The sequence below is a fragment of the Melopsittacus undulatus genome, chromosome 5, assembly GCF_012275295.1.
Source record: "Melopsittacus undulatus isolate bMelUnd1 chromosome 5, bMelUnd1.mat.Z, whole genome shotgun sequence".
In the NCBI taxonomy this organism is placed as follows: domain Eukaryota; kingdom Metazoa; phylum Chordata; class Aves; order Psittaciformes; family Psittaculidae; genus Melopsittacus; species Melopsittacus undulatus.
Window position 1 is genome coordinate 7,990,082 of NC_047531.1, and position 25,266 is coordinate 8,015,347.

Below are 25,266 nucleotides of genomic sequence, written 5' to 3' on the forward strand. Positions count from 1 at the left end.
TAAAAAGGCCAAAGTGGGATAAGCAAATCTGGTTGCAAAAAGTACAGGCAGGGCGCGATTCTTTCTACCTTGTCTTTTCTCCTTGAGGCTAATTCTGCGTGATTTCTCAGAGGAAACAATGGCGCTATGGAAGGACCAATGTCCTGAACTGCCATCATGCAGGGTGAGGTCTGTGACTTCCAGTGCACCTTATCACCTGCCGTTTCATCCCTCACATGTCGCTACAGGGATCTGCAAGTGTGGGTAAACCCTTCAGGCCTGCACAGTGGATTTTTTAGGTGCATGGAACTGGCCCCACCCTTTACACCTGAGGTTTATCAGCCATGGCCTAGTGAGCTTGGACAGTGACAGCAAAGTCCTCAGGTCGTAGGTTTAGTTAGAGTATCCATCTCTTAGATGGATGGCCTTACAGGGCTAAATGAGCTCCATCTGCCTTGGTCTGACGTTAGAGTTGTCCTTCTCCTAGGATGGCTCCCCAAAGGCTAGTGAGCCCATCCTGCCCATGCACACACTTTGACCCTTCAGTTGAGACATGTCTGGCATGGGAGACCCTACTGGAGGCATATGCCATCACCAGCATAGCTCCCAACCTCATAAGGGCATGCAAGCTCTTTCCCCACAACAAGAGGGTGTCCGTGAAAGAGTGAGGATTCTAACATAATCTAGTATAGACAAATTCTACAGTTGCATATATCTGTTGAATTGCATCCTGTGAAAACTAAAGTTTATTGAAGAATACACTGAAGCACAGTTAGGGAAAACCTATATACTTACATTTGCTGGACAGAGCTGCAGTTGTGCTGTTTAATACAGTAAGGGCATAGTGAGGAGGCAAGGATCCTTTGCAAATGGCAGTGATAAAGGCATCTCTTGATGTTACAAGACCCAGTCTTCCACAAAGTGCAGCCATGGTCAGTTCTGCTTTTAGAATATTTTCAGTGGCAGCTTCATCAGTGCTGAAAGAGTACCCATTGTTTAGCAAAAAATAATTCACACTACAGAAGCTGAAAGAAACTGAAAGGAACAAGAACGCAGACTTTAAACCTGTCAACATTACAAATACTGAAAAGATAGCATAAGCAATCAAAAAAATCTTCAGAACCATTCCCTATTAAATTGGTCTTTAGTTCTGAATGATTTAGCAAAGCAGCCCGTGAGGAGGTATTTATCTCTAGTTTCAGAAAACGGTGTTTGACAACAAAAGATACTTTGAAAGAGACAAGTTACTACAGTTATTATAGAATCACAGAATAGTTAGGATTGGAAAGGACCTTAAGATCATCCAGTTCCAACCCCCCTGCCATGGGCAGGGACACCTCACACTAAACCATATCACCCAAGGCTTCATCCAACCTGGTCTTGAACACTGACAGGGATGGAGCATTCACAACCTCCCTGGGCAACCCATTCCAGTGCCTCACCACCCTAACAGTAAAGAATTTCTTCCTTATACCCAGTCTAAACCTCTGCTGTTTAAGTTTCAACCCATTACCCCTTGTCCTGTCACTACAGTCCCTAGTGAACAGTCCCTCCCCAGCATCCCTGTAGGCCCCCTTCAGATACTGGAAGGATGCTGTGAGGTCTCCACGCAGCCTTCTCTTCTCCAGGCTGAACAGCCCCAACTTTCTCAGCCTGTCTTCATATGGGAGGTGCTCCAGTCCCTGATCATCCTTGTGGCCTCCTCTGGACTTGTTCTAATAGTCCCATGTCCTTTTTATGTTGATAAAGTTTATCTAGTAAACAGCTTTTCCACTTCAAAGACTGCACAATACTAACAAGTACTGAGACATAATTTAGTATCTTATCAACAGTAATCAAAACATAGAATCACTTCAGTGTGCTGAAACATTCAAGGTAAAAAGGAATAAAAATATAAATAGTTTAAATGCAAGCCTTTGAAAAAGGAATTGTTTTATATTGAAATACATTAAAGGTTGATGCTTTGTTGTTTACTATTAACAGATCCTCACTCAACCTAGCCATCACTAACCCACAAACCTATCTGCTCAGATGCCATGAACTGCACACTTCCAACTTGACCAGTAGCAGAAGTAATTTTAAAATATAGCTGGGAATGTCATCCTTGAAGAAAACCAAGAAAAACTAAAGACCAAATACCTTGCATCAAGTAGAAGCGATAAAGCAGCCAGAAGACCACACCAACAAGCATTCACCATTTCTTCCCAGACAGCTCTGCTAACTTGAAAGAAATATATATAATTGTTTATAGCAGAAACACAATATTTTTCTTAGTAACTTTCAATTATATATCACAAACAAAATCCTTACTACTACATCTTTTAAAGTATGCTTTTATATGCATGTTTAGACAGGCACATACGCGTATAAACAAACACGCTCCTACCAGTAATAATTAAGTCTCATTTAAAGTAATATTGCTAAAGATGTCACCAAGACAATACTTATTCTAAACCATACCAAACAGATCTAGCAGAGGTACAGATAACTGTTTTTAATCTCTGTCTGTAAAAATATGCATTCAGAAGCACATGTGGGACAAAAAAACTCACTGAAATTTTGCTGCGAAGGAAAAAAATAGCCTCCCCGGTATTTATAATTCACCTTCTTCTTTATTTTCTATTTCTTTATTTTAATAGGAAAAAAATACAGGCTTATAACCTGCCAGTATCCTTTCCACACCTCCCTCCCTCACCAGGCCACGCCAGGACCTTAGGCTGGGCCAGTGCATTCATGGCTGCAGCACCCTGGATAGCTCCACTGTGCTGGGGACAGGTCCCTTTCCTCTCCTCCCGGGTACAACCTGCAGCACTGCGGTCTCAGCTCACACATACACAACTCAAAATCCCTCCCAAGACACAAGTCTTTCTGTAAGTACATATACAGACTGCTCATATGCTGCACAAATACACGCCTCAGTTGCTATTTGTTCTGCTCTTAAAGAAGTTCTTCCCTAAGTACTTTAAATCTTACTCGAAATCTCTCCATTAAAATGTTCATCTTTTTATCTTGTTCTAGAAATACATTCTTTAATGTGGGCTTAATTGCCACATTTCATCTCTGTCAGGGTGCCTCTTGCAACCTTGGATCTCAGCTTTAAGCAGAAGGCAGAATAGTAGTTTTGGAAAACAGAGTGCCTGTTATCATTTTCTTACACCCCACATGTGAAGCAGTATTAGACCATAAGAATTCCATGGCTAAGGTGCTATATAGGAAAGAAGCAGTACATCAAGTATTTTTTTTAGAGACTGCTGCTGTTCTGTTACAAAAACCAAATAAACAAAACAAAACCAACCCTCCACTTCATTACAAGCTTTTACACACGATTTAGAAACAATAAAATTAAGCATCAAAGCATGTATTTTAATCTGCTTTACGTAAACCTTCTGTATTTAAATAGTGTTTGCATTTTCAAATACCTAGTTCTTTCTCTGATTGTTCGGATACAGACTGCAAGTCTTGCTGCTCGGAAGACTGTGTCGGTAACGAAGCTGTCTCTGCTGTGGTTTGATTGACTGTTTCTACCTCTCCCAACTCTCCTTCAATCATGGTAGTGATACCACGGACAAGATCCAGTAAACAGTGAAATGCCACTGACATGGCATAGCCTTCAGGAATCGCAGGTGGCTCTACTTTGTCTAGCATTTCCAAACTAAAAAATTAAAGCATGACAAGTAAGTGTGTAACAGTACCACTGTGATTTAAAACAACAATAAAAAGCAAGATCCCAGATGAATGTTAAGTACAAACAGGCACCAAATACCATCCTTCAAGATCTATAGCAACTCAAGAAAAAAAAAAACAAAACTTTCTTGATTAAGTCATTAAGTAAAAGAGTAAATGAGTCACTAAATAAAAGAGTAAATAAAAGGGAACAAACTCCAAGTACAGTATTTATATCTGCAAATCACAGAATCATAGAGTAGTTAGGGTTGGAAAGGACCTTAAGATCATCTAGTTCCAACCCCCTTGCCACAGACAGGGACACCTTGCACTAAACCATGTCACCCAAGGCTTCATCCAACCTGGCCTTGAACACTGCCAGGGATGGAGAATTCACAACTTCCTTGGGCAACCCAGCAAGCATCACTGAATGAATTATTCTCCTTTTATTATTATTTTACTTAAAATCACAGCAACAGAAACTATTTGGAAGAACACAAAGGAACAACATAGATCTACACAGGAACAACAGAGGAAACAGGTCAGAAAGTCATGACAGTGTGAACACACTAGTAACAAAGTAAGAACTAATCAGATGTTCCATTATCATTATCTCTGAGTCCATATGACCGGAAAAGCCTGTCATAGCTAGATAACATATGAGCAAATATTCATCACCTACATGCATACGTAAAGAATAGAAGCTATTTGTATAAAATGGAAATGTCTACATGATTCACTGCTTAAAAACTATGCAACCAATTAAGACATCACTGTGCTGGAACTGCAGCCTCACTGCCTCTTTAGAAGATCTATCCGGTTACCAGTCCAACAGGAAACAGATTGTAGCTGCCACAGGGGAGACAGTCTGTTACAAAAACTACCTGCTTTCCCAACAAACACTGTTTCCTAATTTCCTCTACAAACTACTCTTAAAAAGTCTAAGCACTCCAGCTACAGTATATCAAAGACACTTCTACAAGGTAGCGTCACCACTCCTTTCTGCACAAAGGATTTTCCTTCTCCCACATATGTAACACTGCAGTTATTACCCCTAACTTCCTGAAGATGGCTGCGTTAGATATCTGGGGGCATAGGCAGTACAGGTAAATCAAATGGTCAACATTTCACCCTGTATCTACAAATAAGTGTGTGTATATATAGAGTTCTACCTGAAATTCTTTTATAGACTTTGTGTATTCCTCTTAAAAATACTTACTTCCTCACATAAAGAGGAAGACAAGGCATAGGGGTCTGGGAAGTTTCAGGCCTATACTGGCAAAAAGGCCTCTAACTAGCTCTGTTCATAGGTCATATCTAAATTAAATCATAGTGTAGAAGTGTGAGATCTGGCCATTGTATGAAAATCTAATGGCAGCAGTAGGACAGAATCAGCGCTAGGATGTGACTCAAATCTACAATTAGTCATCTCCTTACATACAGGGACTGCAGACAGAAGTACAAGATAGGAGAAAAAACTGCTGACAAGACATTCTAGTGACAATTCCACAGCCTTACACAGAAGAAAAAAAAAACCTCCAACATTACTCAGTGGGAATCATGGAGTCACTGAACAGATGCAAAGGTAAGACACAAGCAAGTTCAGAATAGCACAAGAGACTGTAACGATGCTACAATGATGCTACAATGTTCCTGCGCCAGTTAAGAACAGCACATAAAAAAAAAGGAAAGCAGTAGGTTGTAGTAGCTGGCCAAAGCATGAACCTTTCATTCACCTTTGTTAAACATTTGTGTTTCCTAAGCACAGTCAGATAACCTAAAATAACATTCATGGCACTGCTGGAACATGAAGTCAAGTTAACACATGTATGTTAAACTACTGAAATCTGAGAATGAATTTATCCTGCATCTCACAGAATCATAGAATAGTTAGGATTGGAAAGGACCTTAAGATCATCCAGTTCCAACCCCCCTGCCAGGGGCAGGGACACCTCACACTAAACCATATCACCCAAGGCTTCATCCAACCTGGTCTTGAACACTGCCAGGGATGGAGCATTCACTACCTCCTCGGGCAACCCATTCCAGTACCTCACCATCTCAAAGGCAGATAAAAGATTTTCTACCTTTAAGAAGTATTGAGAACCAGGCTATTTGCTGATTTCATTGAGTATTAGTATGCTCACGTTTCATGGGCAATTCTAACCTGGAAGAGATTTACCTTCAAGGGTCAAGACTGCCATGAAAAAAAACTTCCATTATTTTGAAACTAGTATTAGCAGCATTATACAGAGAACATGATCTCCATTACACAAAGTCAGGACAAAACAATTGGCCATTCTAAGAAGCACTCACAAACTAACCTTTGTAAATATGTCAATATATTGTTTGGAATGAGCTGGCCATTATCTACCACAATTATCCTGTTCACTAAAAACTGTGAGTAAAGCTGGTTTAAGAAAGCTATTTTTTCACTCCCAGTGCTGCCCCATTTGCTTAATACCCCTCATGTCTGCTATTATACAACCGAGCAAAAAGTATGCTATAACTGTTACACACTAGAGTGAGGCCTAAAAGTGAAGAGTTAATACAGGAACAGTATGGTAGAAAAAAAAACCAAAAAATCCAACAGATGCTAAAACCATAGGGGAGATTTGGATCAGAATTCAAAGCATGCAGGCAAAATGGCGAAAAATCAGAACATCTCATGGCACCGACAATAAGAAAATCCAGAACATACCTCAATGCCATTGAAATTAAAACCTCAATATTCACTAATAAAAAATCCTTAAACCATCAAGCTGGAAATAGAAATATTTGCCATATACATTTTCAAAACCATAGAGGTACTTACTAGGTAGCTTTAGCACTGCCTTGTACTGTTACATTCAGGATAGGTATCCAAGTGCCTCTGTATTCAAAGGCAGGTAATACAGTTGCCCCTCCTCTCATTCCAGCCACTCCTGGACTAGTTTGTGCTGAGCCAGTATTCCCCGACGCATTGCTTCCTGTTCAGAAAAACAAAGTGATAAAATGAACCCATCTAACTCTAGTGATCATCCAACACCCTTTTGATGTATTTAGTTTTTGAGACACAGAATGAATCTGAGTCACCCTGCTCAGGAATAAAAACCACCACCAACAGAAAAAAACTATTTTTGAGCTCCCTCTGCTGTCTGAAACACGATCTTAGGTGCAAAGTAATTAGTTTAAAGACACGGCTGACTGATGATAACTACCTTATTTTCAGTCAGAATAAATTACATATGTGAAAGATCACAGCAGCATTCATCACATTCTGCAGAAGAACTAAACTTTGACTGGTTTTGATAAAACAATATATATTTTTGTGCTATTGTTTGATTATCACTATTTGGATAGTTGCATCTAGAACATCTAGTAGGAAAGACAGCTTAATTGTTCCAAGGATACCCTTTACAGATTTCAGACATGAAAAAGACACAAGAAGAGCCAGAAAGAAAACTGCACTGTTTGAACCTGTTCCATGGCAAGACAGGAGAAAACAAACAGATTCAGGGAAGAGCTGACAACATGCCAGCCAACAGCTAGGAAGGAACAACTTGTGGTTCCAATTTAGAAAGCCAAAAAAAGCAGATAAAGGGACAAAGAATTCTGTATATATACACTTCCTACATATAGGAGGAGGTCTATACTTACTAAGAGTAGGTATCACGTTTAGACTCAGTGCATAGACAATGTGGAGAGAAAGGCAGAGTCCACATGAACTCATTAGCACCAAATACAGCAACCATAACAACTGCCATTTTGGTGTGCTTGCTTTTAGTATATAGTGAGACTAAACTACTAATTTGGGCAATACGAATACACCCTGAAACCTATGCATAATCTTTTAACACAGTAAAGCTTAACAGATTAAAACAACAAAGTCATACCGCAAAACAGAAGTAGCTAATCAAATGTTATCATTAACACAAACACAGACTGGTAACATTTTCCGTGATCCCACTGAGCAATCAGACATATACAACCAGTTTTGTATCAATGTAACTCCTTGAAGTGGTAAACATTACACCAGTATACAAGAAGATGTACAAAGCTCTGGTAGATGCAGCTTTCAACTTCTACAAAACAACTACTTTGCTGCAATGTGAGCCTCGGAAGCCAACTACAGCAGTATAAGGTATAACTGTTCGAGGCCAGGTTGGAAGGGGCTTTGAACAACCTGATCCAGTGGAAGGTGTTCCTGCCCATGGCAGGAGGGTGGAACTAGATGATCTGCAAGGTCCCTGTTTTCACATTACAGAAAAAGCAAAGATAATCTGTAAAACTCAGAGCTTCCTTTTTATCTTGACTTCCTCATGCCAGTTTCATCCCTGAACATCCAGAAGAATTAGTGATTGCCTTCCAGAAGGAAGCAAATGCTATTTTACTACTTCCACTGCACACTGCCATAAATGACATCCCCACCCAAGGAGAAAGAAATTTGTTAGAAATAATAAATAATTTCCTCAGAATTTCCTTTAGGAAGTTGTGAACCAAGTAACTTGGTTGCTGTAAAAGCTTTGCTCTGCTGACTGGGAGCTACATCTTGCCCACAAGACAGACAGATAAAATCACCAGACCTGAAAACACTGGTTTGTTTCAAGCTATTTTTCCACCTCAGTGAACAGAGAAGTACAGAACTGTATCAAGCCAAACACATATACTGAGTCAAATCAGATTTTTTATTACAAGATGCTGTAAAATTAAGATTATAGTAAGGACAAGGCTTTACCAGTTTGGTTTGGTGTTACTGATGTGTTCCCTGTGCTTGGTACAAGAAAGAGTGACTGGATGAAGGACCCCAGTGCATTCACAATATCACGGAAAACTTTAGTGGAATGTTGCTTCATATCATACGACTGACAAAAGGACCTGGAAAGCATTTTAGAAGATATATGAAGTATTTGACAAATTAGGGACTAAAAGCATATTTTAACAGGAACTCCTTGCCCCCCTCCCAGCTGTGACTTACAGCACATTTGAACTGCAAATATCTAGGTAAATTAACATACTTAGGTTTAGGTAAATGCTCCTTTGATATTGGTAAGAGAAAGAGGGTTTGGAATACTCAAGTAATGGTAATTCAGCCCTTCCTGGATAATAAGCATAGTCTAATGCTTTATTAAAAATATCCTGAAGAGCTTATTGCATTCAAGTTTCTACATATTTGCAATGTTTTAGAAAGCAATTTCCACCACATGAAAATAAAACGATTTCTTAAATTGTATGTAAAAGTGAAACTCAATATATTTAATACCTTAATAGTTGAGGCTGTACACAAAGCCTGTGAATAGATTCTACTGCAACAGCTCTCAGCCACTGTGGTTTGTCTGCATCCAGAAACTTAACCAGCAATGACAGAAAGATTTCACATTCTGTTACCTAAAAGATACAGTTTATAGCCATTAATTAAAAAGAAAAAGCCTCCTACAGATATATTCTAAAAAAACTTTCCGTTTCATCCTAGATTTCCTATCCCAGCAAGTTCTGCACAGGATCTAAAAAAATCCCTTCAATAAGCACTTACTGAGAATTACATTAAAAACATGACTAATAAACATAGTATTTTTGTCAAGCTAACGCCACACATGCAATTGTACGGAAGAAGTTAAATTCCTCAAAGACATTGCACTGAAGTCCTTACATGTGACAGAGTAAAAAATTAAATGGGAAAAATTCTTCTTTAGAACATATCTAAAATTCAGGAAGTAAGAACAGCTAAACGTGGTTTTCATGCACATTCTGTCGACAACGTTTGCTTACACAAGTCAAAAGCCTCCTAGCAAGTATTAACAAGCAATCAACAATATAAAGCAAGGCAAACTATATAAAATCAGAAGGTTCCCAAAACTTTAACTGAAAGGCAGTCAAGTACAGAAAATGTAACAGCTAATCTACCCTGAGAATTTATATAAGCCCACCTTTAATAAAGTCACACATGTAGAATACATGTCAGTGCAAATACACAGAAGAAAAGAATATTTAGACTTCTCTTCCTTCAGTGTATATGAACAGTTCCCAAGAACTAATTAATACTATTACTGACCACAATACTGGCATATACACACAAAAATGGAATTGTATAAAGAAAAATTGAGCATACTCTTACCAGCAAACTGTAAAACTGCTTAATCAAAACAGAAACTACTCTCAGCAAACGCATACAGATGGGGAAGTATGGTTTTTCTACTGGTGCTGGGGAAGATGACGTGCTGGAACCTTGCCTGAATTTGATATTTGGGGAAAAGAGCTTTATAACAAGAGGACATACTCTTTCTTTAAGAAGAAAACTGAATTCCTGATGCTGAAAAAGAAAACAGAACAAATTTTAAGCAGAAAATCTTTAATTTCTACCAGCAGCTCTGATTATGTACCTTATTTACATTTGCTGCTATGATCAAGCACCCTGAGTTATGTAAATCTTGGTATAAATTACACACTCAGGAAATGAAAAGGAAAAACGGCATACACCATTGTAAAGCTACCAAAAAGCATGATGAAATGGTATGGTCAGGTTCATACTCTGCATCCCTCTTCTTGTACTTTGTAAACTGAAATATGCTGCTAATACATCATTCATTGTATATTTATTTCTTTAACTTAGCTCCTGTCTCCTAAAATGCGTGACTGTAGGATCATGGTGCATTTATATGTAGTAGATCTACACAGTTCCTAGTCATGATTCTTGCTGTTTGGCAAGTGGGGCAAGGTTAATGTTTATGTAGAAATAACAGTGCCATAAACTAAGTAACAGAGCTGTCATAAATCATGCAAGATCAGGAAAGGCATATTTGGAGGAGATTAAAATGGCAAAAAAATAGCGAAACAGAGTAAAACAGGCTCTACAAAATGCATAAACACAAATCAAGTGTATGGGAATAGAAAAAAAAAAAAGTGGACAAAAAGAACACAGTACTTCTCTGTCATAAAACCCCAACATGTAAAAGCTACAATTCCTTCTGAAAAGTGGTACTTGTGGTAAATTAAAGAGGAGTTAATGAAGCGTAGATTTTAATGCCCATGTGAAAAGTCTTCCTATTTTCCCTCAAAGAACTACTCACTTGTAAAAACACTTGTGGAAAGTCATTAAGGACTGACTCCAGAAGTTCAAGGCCAAATGTCCGCGTCATTTCTGTCATACCCACGAGCCAGTAGGGAGCATCAGCATTAACTAATTGACAAAGATCCTTAAAAAGAAATGCAGTAACATTTACATTCTCTGCACAGTCCTATACTGCCGTAAGTTTACTGAGTCTACAACAAAATCTACACTCTCTCCCTCTTTTGTTATGAGGGATTGTCCAATTTCAACGTAACTTTTCCCCAAATACTTCTTTTACTTAAAGTATTAAGCAAAAACTTTAAAAAAGAAGTTTTAAACTTTGCTGATATGCTTGTAGCAGCTGTGTTCATTCCTGCTCTCAAGAATATTTCAAGACCAGTAAATTTGCTAAGTCAAGAAGATTTTAACTGGTGTGTTGAATACAACTGCTACTGTTCATCATATACAGACCTTTAACGTACAATACCAAACACAAGAATCAAGACTGACTTTTAGTAGCAGTATTCAGCTCACGGAAAAAAAGAATCTTCAATTTAACACAGACATGCATGCTTAGCTGTTATTTGAGATGTATAGTAAAACATATTCCTAGGCTTCCACTTCTTCATTTTCCAGTCACCTCTCTGTGATACGCAAATCACTGCCAATTACAATAAATGCACATGAGGAAGCCTGAGGCTCTGGTGAAGGACCTTGTCAGTGTGCCAACAGCAAACTTTTGTAACTTGTTACAGAGATGTAGAAACACCCAATCATAACCGCAAATGTATAAGCATATGCTCCCCAACTACCTGAAAAAGCATATATGCATCCTTAGCACATGGCTTCAGTGTACTGACAGATCTTCTGTTACTATTTCCTTGAACTGCAACTGGCTGGTCAATAGTATCTGTGTGAAAAGAAACCCGTTTTGTTGACAAAGGAGCTGTTGAAAATCAAGTACAAACTAAGTGTTCTTACAAAAAGATTCTAGGAGAATGAACAGGTAATTCTACTGCAAGTTTTCATGTCTACTGAAATAAATATTAGATTGAATACCAACAATCATCAATACCAAGCACTTCTTTCCAATAAATGCTCTCTTCAAAACTACTGATGTGTATTTCACACTCTGTAATCTAAGTTACCTTCACCATAAATAACATGTTCACCTCAAATTCCTCCACAATACTAATGTGAAGACCAGTTCTCACAGCTTGACAAATATCTAAGTTTCATACACTGATGTACTGACTTGGACTGACAATGGCTACGGGTTACATCTTGTTTGAATACAAGTAAATTTATAAAAGACAGTAAAGATTAATGACTGTGATTTTTTTATGTTTATAATCATTTTACTACTTCTTTAAAAAAGATAATCACAAGCAAGCAGAGTAAGAAGTATGCTCACCTTTGTATCGTTCATCTTCAGCAACCACCCTCTCAAATACAACAGTAACTACCTGCCTCACTGTAGCTGCCGCAGTGTTATTTGTGATATTATCTTTTGTGAAATGCAGTCGAAAACAAAGCACAATTGCCTGAAAGGGAGAAAAAAGAAATAAAAAAAGATCACTTTACAACAATGTATTTTCATCTTTTAGCTCAGAGTCAACCCAGCTGATTGTGGAATTCTTTCCACTAGTTTGCCAAAAGGCTGCCTGAAAAAAAACTGTTTTAATCATTTTAAATCCGAAGAACCAGAATAAGTTTTATTATCCTGGCCAAATACACTCTACTAATCCTTGACAAAGACAATCTAGAACTGGTATTAACTGAAGATATTACGAAGTGCTAATAAAACTACAATTACCATACAAAAGCACACAGTACTCAACCACATAAAACAAGGTGTATGAGCATTAATGTCAAAAGGACATTTGGATTATAAGGTTAATCACAGAAAGGTCAGTCAACTTCAAAGGTAAAATGCCATTCCTCACCCACATTAAAATCACAATACTTTCACAACCATGTTGCCTCAACTGCTATTATTCCTCTCTAAAGTGCATATTTTCAATGCGTCATTGTGCCGGCAGTGACCTGAATATTGTTTTCCACTGGATTTTGTACTACCTCTAACGCATAGTTTAATACTTACTTATTCCACAATGAATTCTGAAAACATCTGTATGTATAGCGAACCCTGTATTTCTTGGGTCTTTTTTTCTTATTCCTCACAGATAAACTAAGGAAGTGTGGGCTTGACGATCAGGTAGTGAGGTGGATTAAGAACTGGTTGAAAGGAAGAAGGCAGAGAGTTGTGGTCAGTGTCACAGAATCTAGCTGGAGGTCTGTGACCAGTGGAGTCCCTCAGGGGTCGGTGCTGGGACCAGTGCTGTTAAATATTTTCATCAATGACCTGGATGAGGGAACTGAATGTACCCTCAGCAAGTTCGCTGATGACACTAAACTGGGAGGAGTGGCTGACACACCAGAAGGCTGTGTTGCCATTCAGCGAGACCTGGACAGGCTGGAGAGTTGGGCAGGGAGAAACTTGATGGAATTCAACAAGGGCAAGTGTAGAGTCTTGCATCTGGGGAAGAACAACCCCATGTATCAGTACAGGTTGGGGGTTGACCTGCTGGAAAGCAGTGAAGGGGAAAGGGACCTGGGAGTCCTGGTGGACAGGAGGATGACCATGAGCCAGCAATGTGCCCTTGTGGCCAAGAAGGCAAATGGCATCCTAGGGTGCATTAGAAAGGGGGTGGTTAGTAGGGCAAGAGAGGTTCTCCTCCCCCTCTACTCTGCCTTGGTGAGGCCGCATCGGGAATATTGCATCCAGTTCTGGGCCCCCCAGTTCAAGAAGGACAGGGTTAGGGTTAGGGTCCAGCGCAGAGCCACAAAGATGATGAAGGGAGTGGAACACCTCCCTTGTGAGGAGAGGCTGAGGGAGCTGGGTCTCTTTAGCTTGGAGAAGAGGAAACTGAGGGGTGACCTCATCAGTGTTTACAAATATGTAAAGGGTGGGTGTCAGGATGATGGAGCTAGGCTTTTTTTAGTGATATCCAGTGATAGGACAAGGGGCAATGGGTGCAAACTGGAGCATAGGAGGTTCCATGTTAACATCAGGAAGAACTTCTTTACTGTAAGAGTGACAGAGCACTGGAACAGGTTGCCCAGGGGGGTTGTGGAGTCTCCTACGTTAGAGATATTCAAGGCCTGCCTGGACAAGTTCCTGTGTGATGTACTCTAGGTTACTCTGCTCTTGCACGGGGGTTGGACTAGATGATCTTTCAAGGTCCCTTCCAACCCTTGGGATTCTGTGACTCCATGTTCTTGCACTTGCATGAACCTCAACCACATCTGGCTATAGCAGTACATGTTCTAAGCCATACAAGATTCCAAATTCTCTTTTGCTACTTTATCATGTAAATGACTTGTGGGCTTTGCTCAGATGGTATCCCCATGGTAGTCTGAAATTTTACAACACAATCTTATATCTCTGGACATGAAGAAAGGTATTATTACGGAGGAATTAAAAACAAATTGAAAATGAAGCTAGAAGAAATCCCGTTTTCAGAGTACAGACATAAGACAATAGGGACACAACAGAGTTAAGAAAGCCCCTCCTTTTCCATTATTTACAAATGCTTCATATGTAAAATCTATCTCTGTTTTTCCTCTTGGATATTGCACGTACTATACTGTATGTACTTGGCTGTCACAAATTCTTACCTTGGACAGTGCTTCATCATGCACAACTGTATTGGTTGTTAAAAGTACAAGAACTGTCTGGAGCAATTTAAGTTCTTCAAGACTATTTTCCATCAGTTGCCAAAGCATATTAATAATGTTTCCTGCTGCAGCCTACAAAGAAATAATTTTTTGCCAACAATTAAGATGCTTACCTAGTGGTATATCATCTGTACACATATAAGGACAGCACTGCCATAAATGCATTTCATAACTGTACTTGCCTGTTTGTTTATACCATGGGACCACACTGAGAACACAAAGCCAATTTCATTGTCACAAGCTTCCCAAGGTATTTTTAAAGAACTGACAGCAGATACCTCTTAGTGTGTATTTCAAATTAAAATGTGTACTTTATTTTCTACTTGAAAATACAAAAGAAGCAGTACAAAGACTTTTTACTCTCAAAAGTCATTCATACTGAAGAAAAAACAGTGTAATTTTACATTATGCAAGCACAGTATTATTTTCACCAGCTTCTTAACACACTGTATATGCAGTAGCATAATATATCATGACATTGACAGTTGCAGGGAATGTGCATCCCTTTAATCTTATTTTTTAAATTAAAATGGAAAAAATACATAATACATAATGTTATCAAACAGAGTAAATTCTGTGAATACAACTTGCAGAATTATATTTATCAAGTCCATGTTCTGTTCCTGCAGTGTAAGAATGCAAACTAAATGAACTGGTCTGAATTTTCATTAATTTCCTTCTAGAAGTCACTAACGTTTTATCACCTCTTGTTTAATTTTAATTTTCTTTTTTTTTAATGGTCAAAAATGTTTTATTTTAAATTTCATTTTTTAAAAACAGATACAAGTGAAATATTTTGCAGACTACACTCATAGTAATATAAAGAGCCTCCTAAAAAGAAGCATTCACCTTCAGTTTGAGTATTCTCACACTGGAATATTTATGTATTTATATAAAGAGTGATCTTACCTCTGAAACAACTTCATGGGACATGAGTCTCTGTATGGCTGCCAGACACAGCTGAGTGATCTTTGGTTCCTTTGTTCCACAACCCATTAGAAAAGGCTGAACTACCTCTGAGCTGTTCTCTTTTAATGCTTTCAAAGAGAGATATAGAAGCAGTCAATGTTTAATACTTTGAAAAATACAATGCAAAATTTGTTAATCATACCTGTGAACCAAAAGCAATCTCCAATCTTGGAAACTTGGGATTTACTCTTGCAGACAGTTACTGAGCTGCCACATCTTACTTCCACAATTACCCTTAATCCCAAGCACCTTCTCCCTTACACACTCAATAACTTTCCAAATCCAGAACACCCACTTTGGTTAGTAAGAAGATGTAAGGTTCTGCCCATCCCAGACCTTTTTTTTGGCCTTGTAGTGGTGACGGGGCTCATGCTGGTAGCTGCCTTCTGCTCTGCTCCACCTCAGCACCAAATTCAAAGGCAACAGTGTGGCACAGAGAGACATTCCAAGGAAAGGGCACAAAGGGGAATACCAAAATACCAACAAAAGAGGAGAAAGAGACTGGACCGTTTGTATCCTGGGTATATACACCTGGCTGTGAATTTGTCAACCAGTGTTTTAGTGAGAAAGCACAGCTTCTTAAAATGAAGCTTTGTCAGGAGAAAACACAAGTATGTAAGTTTCATGAACTACCCTTTTATTTTTCCCCCCTTTTAATTTTTAAGGAGGAAAATAACTTCCCAACGAACACAACATTCCACTCTGTTATTTAAAACAAAAATTTCCCCATAAAAGTAATTCTGGAAATCTGAGATAAAGTTCATCAAATTTAAAAATAGGAAAGTGTTTCTGAAAGATGACAGGAGAGTGTGAATCTGACTGACAAATGTTTTCCTGTTTGCAGCCACGGTTGTTGATTCACACAGACTTAAGATTATAGCTGCTCATCACCATGTCAGATAATCAAAGTTTCCTCACAGTCTGAAGTTCAGCGTGTCCTTAATCTGAATGTCATACGCTGTGTTTTAGTCTGTGTGTAATGAAAAATGAACTCATGAAAAAGTTTCACACATTTTTAGAGCATGGATCTTACCACAGATAAACAAACCCCACATTCTTACATAAAATAGATTATGTTTACATTTTTATTTTTTCTGTTGAGCAATCTGAAGTGAAACATCAAGGTAAAAGCTACAGAAGTACATTTTAGTGATATTTTTAGTGAAAAGAACAGGCTAGCATAAATTATAGATGCCAACTTTCTCTAAGGTACTAGCTCTTACAGGGTGGTATTAACATACACATAGTCATAGTTTCAGCAGCCTCTTTAGAGCCAGTATTGGCTCAACATCTGACAGAGGCTGACCTTGCACTAAACGCCTAATCAAAGCCAACTAAAATGTCAGCATAAATGTGAATGAATACACAGGTTCACTGCCTGTTTAACAACCTGCTTTGATTTCAAGATGTGTTATTTCAATTTCCAAATTAAAAACATTGGCTACTTCATCAAAACCAGAAGTTTGTTTCCAATTAAGACATATAATTTAGGCATCTAATTGTCAGTATCTACGTGTGAGCTAGATGTCTAAGCTGCCTGTATAGTCTATGAACACCTACAACACCTTGCCAAGATAGCTCACTAACACAAAGAAAAATTTAAACCTTTTACAGTATTTTTCTTATAATCTATTAAAAACAATCTCCCAACAAGATCTATACAAGGATTTTTACTCTGTGAAGCTGAAAAATTAATGTTTTGTAGACCTGGTTTGGTACTGATCATTATACTAGCTTCAGTCTTAAATACACAGAAGTCTTCTTATATCCAGGTCTGCTCCCATTTTGCTACCAAAATTATGTAAATACATACTGGAAAATAAATAATGAATCACATTAAAAGAAAAAGCTTTGGGATGTAAAATTTACCCCTTCATTCCATCAGCAAGATAATAATTCTGATTAACTACTATTCTGGTTAAAAGAGCTTCTAGAACAGAAGTACAAATTGCATATCTCAGAGCCACATGGAAATAATTAAAAACCCCCGATGATACAAAGCGCAGGCTGACTTCTCCTTTGAAATCACTCAAATCCTCATAAATAAATTATAAAGCATGTACAGACTGCTAAGAATGAAGACTGAAACTGCTCAGCTTAACTTTTCCAAGAGAAAGAAGTTAGATCCATGACCTTAAAGTTCTGCCAAGTTAAGCAGATCTCACCAGACACAATAAAGATTAAGACTTTAGTGAAGACTTTAAGATTGCATCTACATCTCTAAAATGATAATCATTCACAGTGTAATGCTTCAAGAAAGCATCAGGTCAACTTATTCAAACCAATTTGATATAGTTGTGGTCATCTAGTTTAGCGAAATGGCAGTTTACATCAAAGTACAGAGAAAAAAACTGTATCCTGATCAAAATACTTGCTGAATTATTAGAATATCTAGTAGATAGTCTTAAATCATCTAGCAGTCAAAAATTATCTACTTCACTAGATTTCACAATTATAGTAGCTTTTTGCACCTTTATTATTAGTAAAGTATAAACACTATTTTCCTCCAAAAAAACCCACTACAGATAGGAGACAAAAGAGATCTTGACATTAACATATTTACAAGATTAGGTTACAACTGATACCTCAAAAAAATACAAGGTTCCATAAAGAATTAGGGCTGTTTAATGGATTTATGTTAAACTATGGAATGTTAGGATACTATGCAGTCAAAGTATATGTTCCCCTCTGTTCCCCAGTTTCTCACTGGGAAAAACATTATTATCCTATTGGCAAAGACTGACTAATCAAAATAACTGTCAGGATGTGCAGGTTTTCCAAATCTCATAACAAAAAAAAAAACCTGCAGGTTTTTTGCTGAATGAAATCAATATGAACTACATTCTAGTTGAGAACTTCCAAAGGAAAAGTGCTTACAAAATCTGATCAACTAACTGAAACTGCTCCCTCAGAAAGACAACAGTAAAAACTGCCTATCCATGCCTGGAATCAATGATCCTTCACATCACTTTGAAATGAAGATTTAAAATCAAAGAATCTTGCAGGATTACAAACCAGCTTCCTAAAATATAAAGCTCTTCACACAGTAATATGCCAAAGAATGTTGACAGCTTCGCAAATGGCTAACTAGAGATTTCTCTTGTTCATTTGTGTATTTTGATATAGCTGACATTACCTGGCATAGTTTTCCCACTTATGTCAGCATTCATGACAGCAGTAAAAACAAAGAAAATAAATAAAAAAGAGGCATTAAAATGAAATATTGAGGGTTGGGACTGCTACTTCAAATAATTCTAGAAAGTGCCTCCTTACCAGTATCTGATTTAAGCACCTTAAAAGAAGAAACAATTTTACATCTATTTCATTCAGACCTTTCGGTACACACTCAAGTATTAATATAGGACATTCAAATCTGGCCAAAGGCTTCACCAGCAATTGGCAAGAAGCCATCAATTTACAAGCTATTTAATAAAGCTGAAGGAAGTCAAAGATACAGTTTTAAGCACTTACAAAACTGCAACTCACAAGATATCTCCTGTCCCTCAAGGCAGTGGTACACCTTAAATTGAATGACCTTGTCTCACATCAAGATGGATTTTTGCCTCCAAGGTACAAGTGTCCAAAGGTTAGATACTCATACTAAACACACAGAGGAGGATCATATCCAGAACTCCACACAGATCACTCAACAACAGCTGTGGTGAACACAGTGAATAAAGCATTGAGAATGGAGTATTTCATGCCATTTTTCTAAGTGCATGATTTGTTCTGTATAGCCACAACTCAAACTAGAGACCTTCCTTAGCATCAGTCCAGCACTAACATAAAATAGAAGTAGTATTAAAAAGTTCTCATGATACAGAATTTTTTGATAGGTGCCCAGAAGTAAAGCATCATTGATACAGCCATACAAAAAGACATAAAGAATAAGTACATGTACGCAAGGCATCTTTTTAACATTTTGATCTATAATACAAGTTTATTTTTCCCATTGCATTTGCAAATAATTACCTGCCAAAACATCACTGTTACGTGCAGCTATTGTTTTCACTTTGATTATTCCTGATTCAGCAGCCTGGAAGAGAAGAAAACAAAGTTTAGATGCTATTTCATACATCAATATCTGGAAAGTAATAAAAATATTGAAGAAAAACAAAACTTATGGTCTCAGAGGAAAAATGTTTGTGTAGTGTTTTAGGTAAGCAGAACTAATGGACAAGTGAAATCTTTGTAGCTTCTGGAATTCCCTTCTGGAATTCCACAGGAAAGGGTATATTCTGTGGTTCAGAATTTTTAGAAATCATGATTTTCACTGTAATACCTTCCAGTTCTATGAATACAAAGAAAAAACACTAGTTAACCAAAACCCTGTTACCCAGCCTCTGTCCAGTTTCAAACTGTGAAACAATTACCATGATTCATTATCTGTCACATTCACTAGGCTGGAATGCTCAAGAAACTTGAGAACATCAGTAATTATATCAATGTTTAATACTTAACACCTAACCAATGAAATCCAGTTAATAAACTGGATGTGGTACACACCTGATTATTATCACTGTTCTTCCAGATGGGTAGCAGTATTTTCCATTTGAAAGCTAACACTTTCATTGACAATGAGTATCAAATAAAACCCATTTTCCCATGGATTCTGTCTCCCAAAATGCCATATACAAATTTTCCCAAGGCAGTATCATGAAGAAACCTTCCCAACAATTCTCCCCGTTCTTCCCAACACACCGTACAATCCACACCAACAGATCTTCCCCTTTCCCCCTACGTATGACCTTGCAGACCAACAGCATCCTCCTCTCCCTCATGCACACCTTTGGTGGGACCCAGGGCTGCAGGCAGGCAGGTTAAGGGCTGAGTATCCCATCAAGGAGATCACATATTGCTGTGAGGGAATAGCAATTCTTTCTTTGGTTGTCCACAAATGCTTCCCAGCATAAATCACTGAAGTCATGTTCTCTAATGGAATCAAGCCAATCTGAAAATATAACATTGAGGCTTTGCATTTCACTATTATGATTTCTGACAAGTTTTGTGTGTAAAACACAAAATAAACTGCAAATGGCATCTTGCCATTTTTTAATTCCATTAATGCACTAAAAACCTCTGGAAACAATTAAATAAATCATATTCAATACACTGTGAACCAAAATAAATACAATGTGTTTTCCCAACATAAGGTCAAAAATTCCTGGAAAATACCAAATTGGAAAGTACATTTCCCCTTTTATTTTGGCTTTGTATTTCTGCATACTTCCCACACTAAACATGTCCATTTTTCCTCTGATAGTACTATTAAAAGAAGTGTGCCATCACTACGTAAAACAGATTAGAGAAGCAGACAAACTGTGCCAGCAGAAATATGGAAGTGACAGCACATTAAGTTCTACCAAGAAGTAATACTCCCTCTCCACCAAAGCACTACTCCAACAAGATTTCCCAGAAAGTCAGGCTAAGATAACTGCATAAATTCATAACCAAACATCTTAATTGTAAGTTTATACATATATTTATCAAAATAATAACATTAGAAATGTAGAAGTGAAATTTTCAACTTTATTTTCCAAAACAACATAGAAACTGCCTTAAGATAATTTAACAGATTTGTGAAATTCTGCAGAATTAAGCTTTGCTGAACATAGTGTTTCTACTTTAAAAATACAGAGTAATATCCACAGTGTTTGAACTAACATACAACACACTCAATAAGCGCAAACTGACATGCAAATATATCCTGCACATAACTAAAATGAGGCATACCAAATGCAGTTCTCATTTATTTTAATTACATTAAGTGTTGAAGTGTCCTAAGTTTTCAGTCAATCCCCATTCTCCAGTTATAAACTGTTAGCTCACTGGGGGGGGGTCTTGTCACAACAAATTGTTCCTATTAATTAATAGGAAGGATTTGTCATGGTACAACTTCAATTATCTCCAAACTAAACTTCATCCCATCTACTGGCAATACATTTCTCTCTTTCCAGGAGTGACAAACTCACTCCAAATCAAAGAAATATTCAGCCTCCCCGCATGTGTGACATTTGCAAACACTGCACTCTACACAAGGCAGAAACAACAAAGTATTTCCAATGTAGTGTCTCCCAGTCAGTTGTTTCCATGCTAGCTTTATATAAAACAGCATATATTGTTTAAAGACTAAAGTAAAAAAACAACAGCTATTAGACTTCTTACTACTGCTTTGAATGTAACAGAGTTTCTCTACAAGACATTGGAAGTTCTGTGGTTACCTGCATTATGCTATGGTTTCTGTTTAGAATCCCAATTCAAAAATGTTCGTGGTTATAAAATAATTATACTGTACACACACTAAAAAAGAAAAAAACAACACAAACCAGAAAACAACCCTCCACTATATATGTAAAAATACCACATATTAACATTTAACAGAAGATTACCTCAGTTGATCACAAATAACCAACAGAAATAAATGGGTATGGACAGTTATCTGGCTATTCTGGATACACCAATACAAAAGTGTATTTGGATTGCATCAACTTAACTTGGCAAGATGTTAGTAGACTTTAAGTTTACAAATTTATATCAATTACTATAGCACTCTCTAGGTCACTGCCCCATTAGAAAAGGATCTTACAAACACACTAACCGAAGAATACCCATCATCACACTGTTTTTATGAATGCAAATATGATAATTTACTTTCACACAAATATGCATTATGTTTTTAAAGCAGTTACCACATTGAAAATTAACATAACCAATTTCCCTTAGCACCCCAGTAAATAGTAGTCTAATGAGCAAGTCAGTATCTTTAATTTTAAAAAGAAGCAAGTACATGCAATTCCTGTAACATAACAAAGCGCAAGCATACGTGAAACCTTCAGTCAGTCAATTACATTTCCTATTTTGCTACTTTAATAACTGTGAAATGACTGAAATAAAATGTCTCAAACATACACTTGCCATTACTGAGTTTTGCTTCAGGTTTCTGCTGATGCAACTATAGCAGCCAGTTTGGGGAGGGGAAAAATGAATGAAGAACAGAAACTGACTTTCGGTGATAGTACACATTCAAGTCAATCTCTTCCAGTACTTTGATTTGATTTTAATCAATCAATAGTCTCACAGCAAAATTCAACAGGACTCTCCAGGCTCAAGAACTTGCCCCATCATCTTTCTGCTTCCTTGGAACTTACCAAGTATTTGCTGATTACACAGAAATCACCCTTCACGGAAACCAAAGTAAAACAAATGGAGAATTTCTGTACAAAAAGCCTCAAGACACACACGGTGCAGGGTGAAGTAGACTGAAAAGAAGGTGGTGCATAATATCTACCTCCTGGCCTCAAAGTATAGTCTGATAATATTTACAGCTCCCCGAGACCCTCACCCTAAAGCTACCTTATAGACAAGCTCTCTGCATGAGAGAGCCCAGGATGTAGAAATTCACAGAGAATTTTAAACCCAGCTTTAAGAGTTTGCCAGGTCCAAAACTCCTTCCTCCTCACAGACTTCTCAGTCCTCAGTTCAAACAGGGAAAAACTTCAATCTTCTTGTCATTACAAGTGCTGTACACACCTTTCAATTTTTCTGAAATCTTAATCCTTGTGTAGGGCCAAAACCACCAATCAAGTAACAGAAACAGGTAATTTCTACTCAGCAAGCAAAGATTTAACCCACCCGTAAGCAGAATCAACACTTTCCAACATCCAGGTAACATTCAGACACTAAGTTTTTCCATGTTATAGCCTGTGCTCACATATTTAAAGATCCAGAACTCATAAATATCATATGGAGATATTAGGATAAATGGGGTATGCAATTCTGCTAGCTACTGTTCAGGATGATGTAGATGCAAGCCACCCATATCAGCAGCAGAGTAGTAAGTGCATCTGAAAGGCATCAGTTCCTCAAATCTGTCTTCTAAGGAAGCTCTCAAACCCACCAAAAGATACCACTATAGATAATTCCATTATCATAATGACGTTACCTGGCAGGCCAAGAACGTCCACAACAGCATGGCATATGCTGGAACACATAAACCATGTAATTATTCTGTGGTTTACTTCTTACAGGTGAAGACCTGTACTGCAATGCATATGGATGAGCAAGCAAGGTACCCGAAGGGACAGGTGGGATGCAGTCCAACAGCACATCAGTTGCTCCACAGTAATCCCTATGGATACGCACTTACTGTTTGGTAAACGTGAAAAAGTTACCCTTCTTTCACTGAAAAATAACACCACAGTTGACTTTTTATGAGGGAACGATGACACAATTTCTAATCTCACATCTCTCTTAACAGTGACCCTTTCCAGCAAGTGAGAAAACACAACCCTCTGTCTCTGCCAGATCAGCGATTTTTTAGAAGTTTCCAAAAAGGGGATTCTTAAAGGTTTTAAAAAGGGACAACTTGCTGATCTTCAAAGCTGGTATCTCACAATCAGGAGCAGATGTAGCACCTCTTCTCTTTTAACCAAAAATTATATACACACATAAAGGTATTTAATGGAGCAACCAGCCATGTGCTACTTTCTACTAAGGCCTGACCTAGTGTTAAACATGTTTTTGTACGAGCTTCTAAACGTGACAGTATTGTTACCAGAAGTTTAGTAAAAAAGATAAACATTTCCATTGCTAGTGCTCTGAATGACCATTTGTGTTTTGATTGTACGTTCAGAGCAAATTGCTCTCTCCAGAGATACCAAAACTGTTGTATGGTTTGAAGCTTATACTACACCACCTTTTGACTTCTCCCTTTTAAAAAGAAAAGCATTCAGGAATGCTTTCAAGTGTGATGGCCTGTTCTGGTATTTACAGTACATTGTTTGCCAACCTCTTACTGAGACTGCACGAAAGTATGTCATCTATGGTCACTTCCACATCTATTACTTAAAATAGAAAGAGCAATTTTTTTCTATTCATCATTACCTGCCTATCTAGGGTCTTTAGATAAGAGATCCTCCTGTCTACAGTACAGTTTCACTTCACTGTTATTCTGGCTTGCTTTGCAACAGCACATTCTGGACCATTACTGTAGTACCAAACTATTATTTGGAAAAAACAAACTCACAAAATGCTCCACACTAAATCAACCTCATGAAAGCATCTGATTACAGCACATGTGTGTTAAAAAGCACTGTATTTGCCTTCTCTATTTTTGTCTTCCTCTCCAGGAGTACAATCCCATCTCAGATCCTTCTCTTTTATAGATGTTCATTCTACCTGTAATTTAAACTGGTGAAATGACAGCTCTGATCTGACAGCACTGTGCACTTACAGGGATTTATTATATTGAATGATTTAATGTATTCAGATTAGAGCTTGCTCACATTCTACTGGCTTGGAGCAAAGTCTACCAGCAGAGTCTCTGGGAATACAGCATGAGCATCGTAAAGGCAGATATGGGCAGGAAGTACATGAACCAAGTACTTAAGTCAACTGGACACATACAAGCTCATGCACCCAAGGGCCAACATCACTGAAAGGACATGCTCCGTAAGGGTCACAGTAACTTGGGAAGGTTACTGATGGGCTACTGGGGAGAGGTAAAAGCCACCCATATCTCAAGGGAGGGCAGGGAACAGCTTTTCAGGTCACTATAGGCCAGTCAGCTTCACGTCATTCACTGGGAAGACTATGGAACAAATGCTCCTGGAAGCCATTTCTAGGCACATGCAGGACAAGAACATGATTAGGAACAGCCAATGCGATTTAGCACGAGCTTCAAAGACCCAGCTGCCTTCGCCAATAGGAGGATGGGCTGTGTGGGTAAGGAGAGAGCACTACGTACTTTATACCTTTACTACAGCAATCTTTGACACCATTTCCAGTTGTATCTTTATAACCTAATTGATGAGATATGGACAAGTGGGCAGAAAATTGGCTCAAAGGATCATTACAAATAGTATGAAGTCCAGCCAGTAACCAGTTAT

General features: G+C 37.9%; 1 protein-coding gene across 2 annotated transcripts in view; it reads right to left on the reverse strand.

The window, feature by feature from the left end:
• Window positions 1-25,266, reverse strand: part of MON2 (MON2 homolog, regulator of endosome-to-Golgi trafficking) — a 69,407-nt gene that overhangs the window by 35,098 nt on the left and 9,043 nt on the right. For both annotated transcript variants that reach the window (XM_005148062.3, XM_005148061.3), the window contains exons 2-14: window positions 19,352-19,415; window positions 15,320-15,447; window positions 14,351-14,482; window positions 12,084-12,213; window positions 11,482-11,579; window positions 10,689-10,814; window positions 9,737-9,931; window positions 8,885-9,009; window positions 8,360-8,499; window positions 6,458-6,611; window positions 3,399-3,631; window positions 2,119-2,200; window positions 775-956 (exon numbers count right to left, since the gene is read on the reverse strand). In XM_005148062.3, coding sequence (XP_005148119.2) covers window positions 775-956; window positions 2,119-2,200; window positions 3,399-3,631; window positions 6,458-6,611; window positions 8,360-8,499; window positions 8,885-9,009; window positions 9,737-9,931; window positions 10,689-10,814; window positions 11,482-11,579; window positions 12,084-12,213; window positions 14,351-14,482; window positions 15,320-15,447; window positions 19,352-19,415 — 1,789 coding nt within the window. The remainder of the gene's footprint in view (window positions 1-774; window positions 957-2,118; window positions 2,201-3,398; window positions 3,632-6,457; window positions 6,612-8,359; window positions 8,500-8,884; window positions 9,010-9,736; window positions 9,932-10,688; window positions 10,815-11,481; window positions 11,580-12,083; window positions 12,214-14,350; window positions 14,483-15,319; window positions 15,448-19,351; window positions 19,416-25,266) is intronic.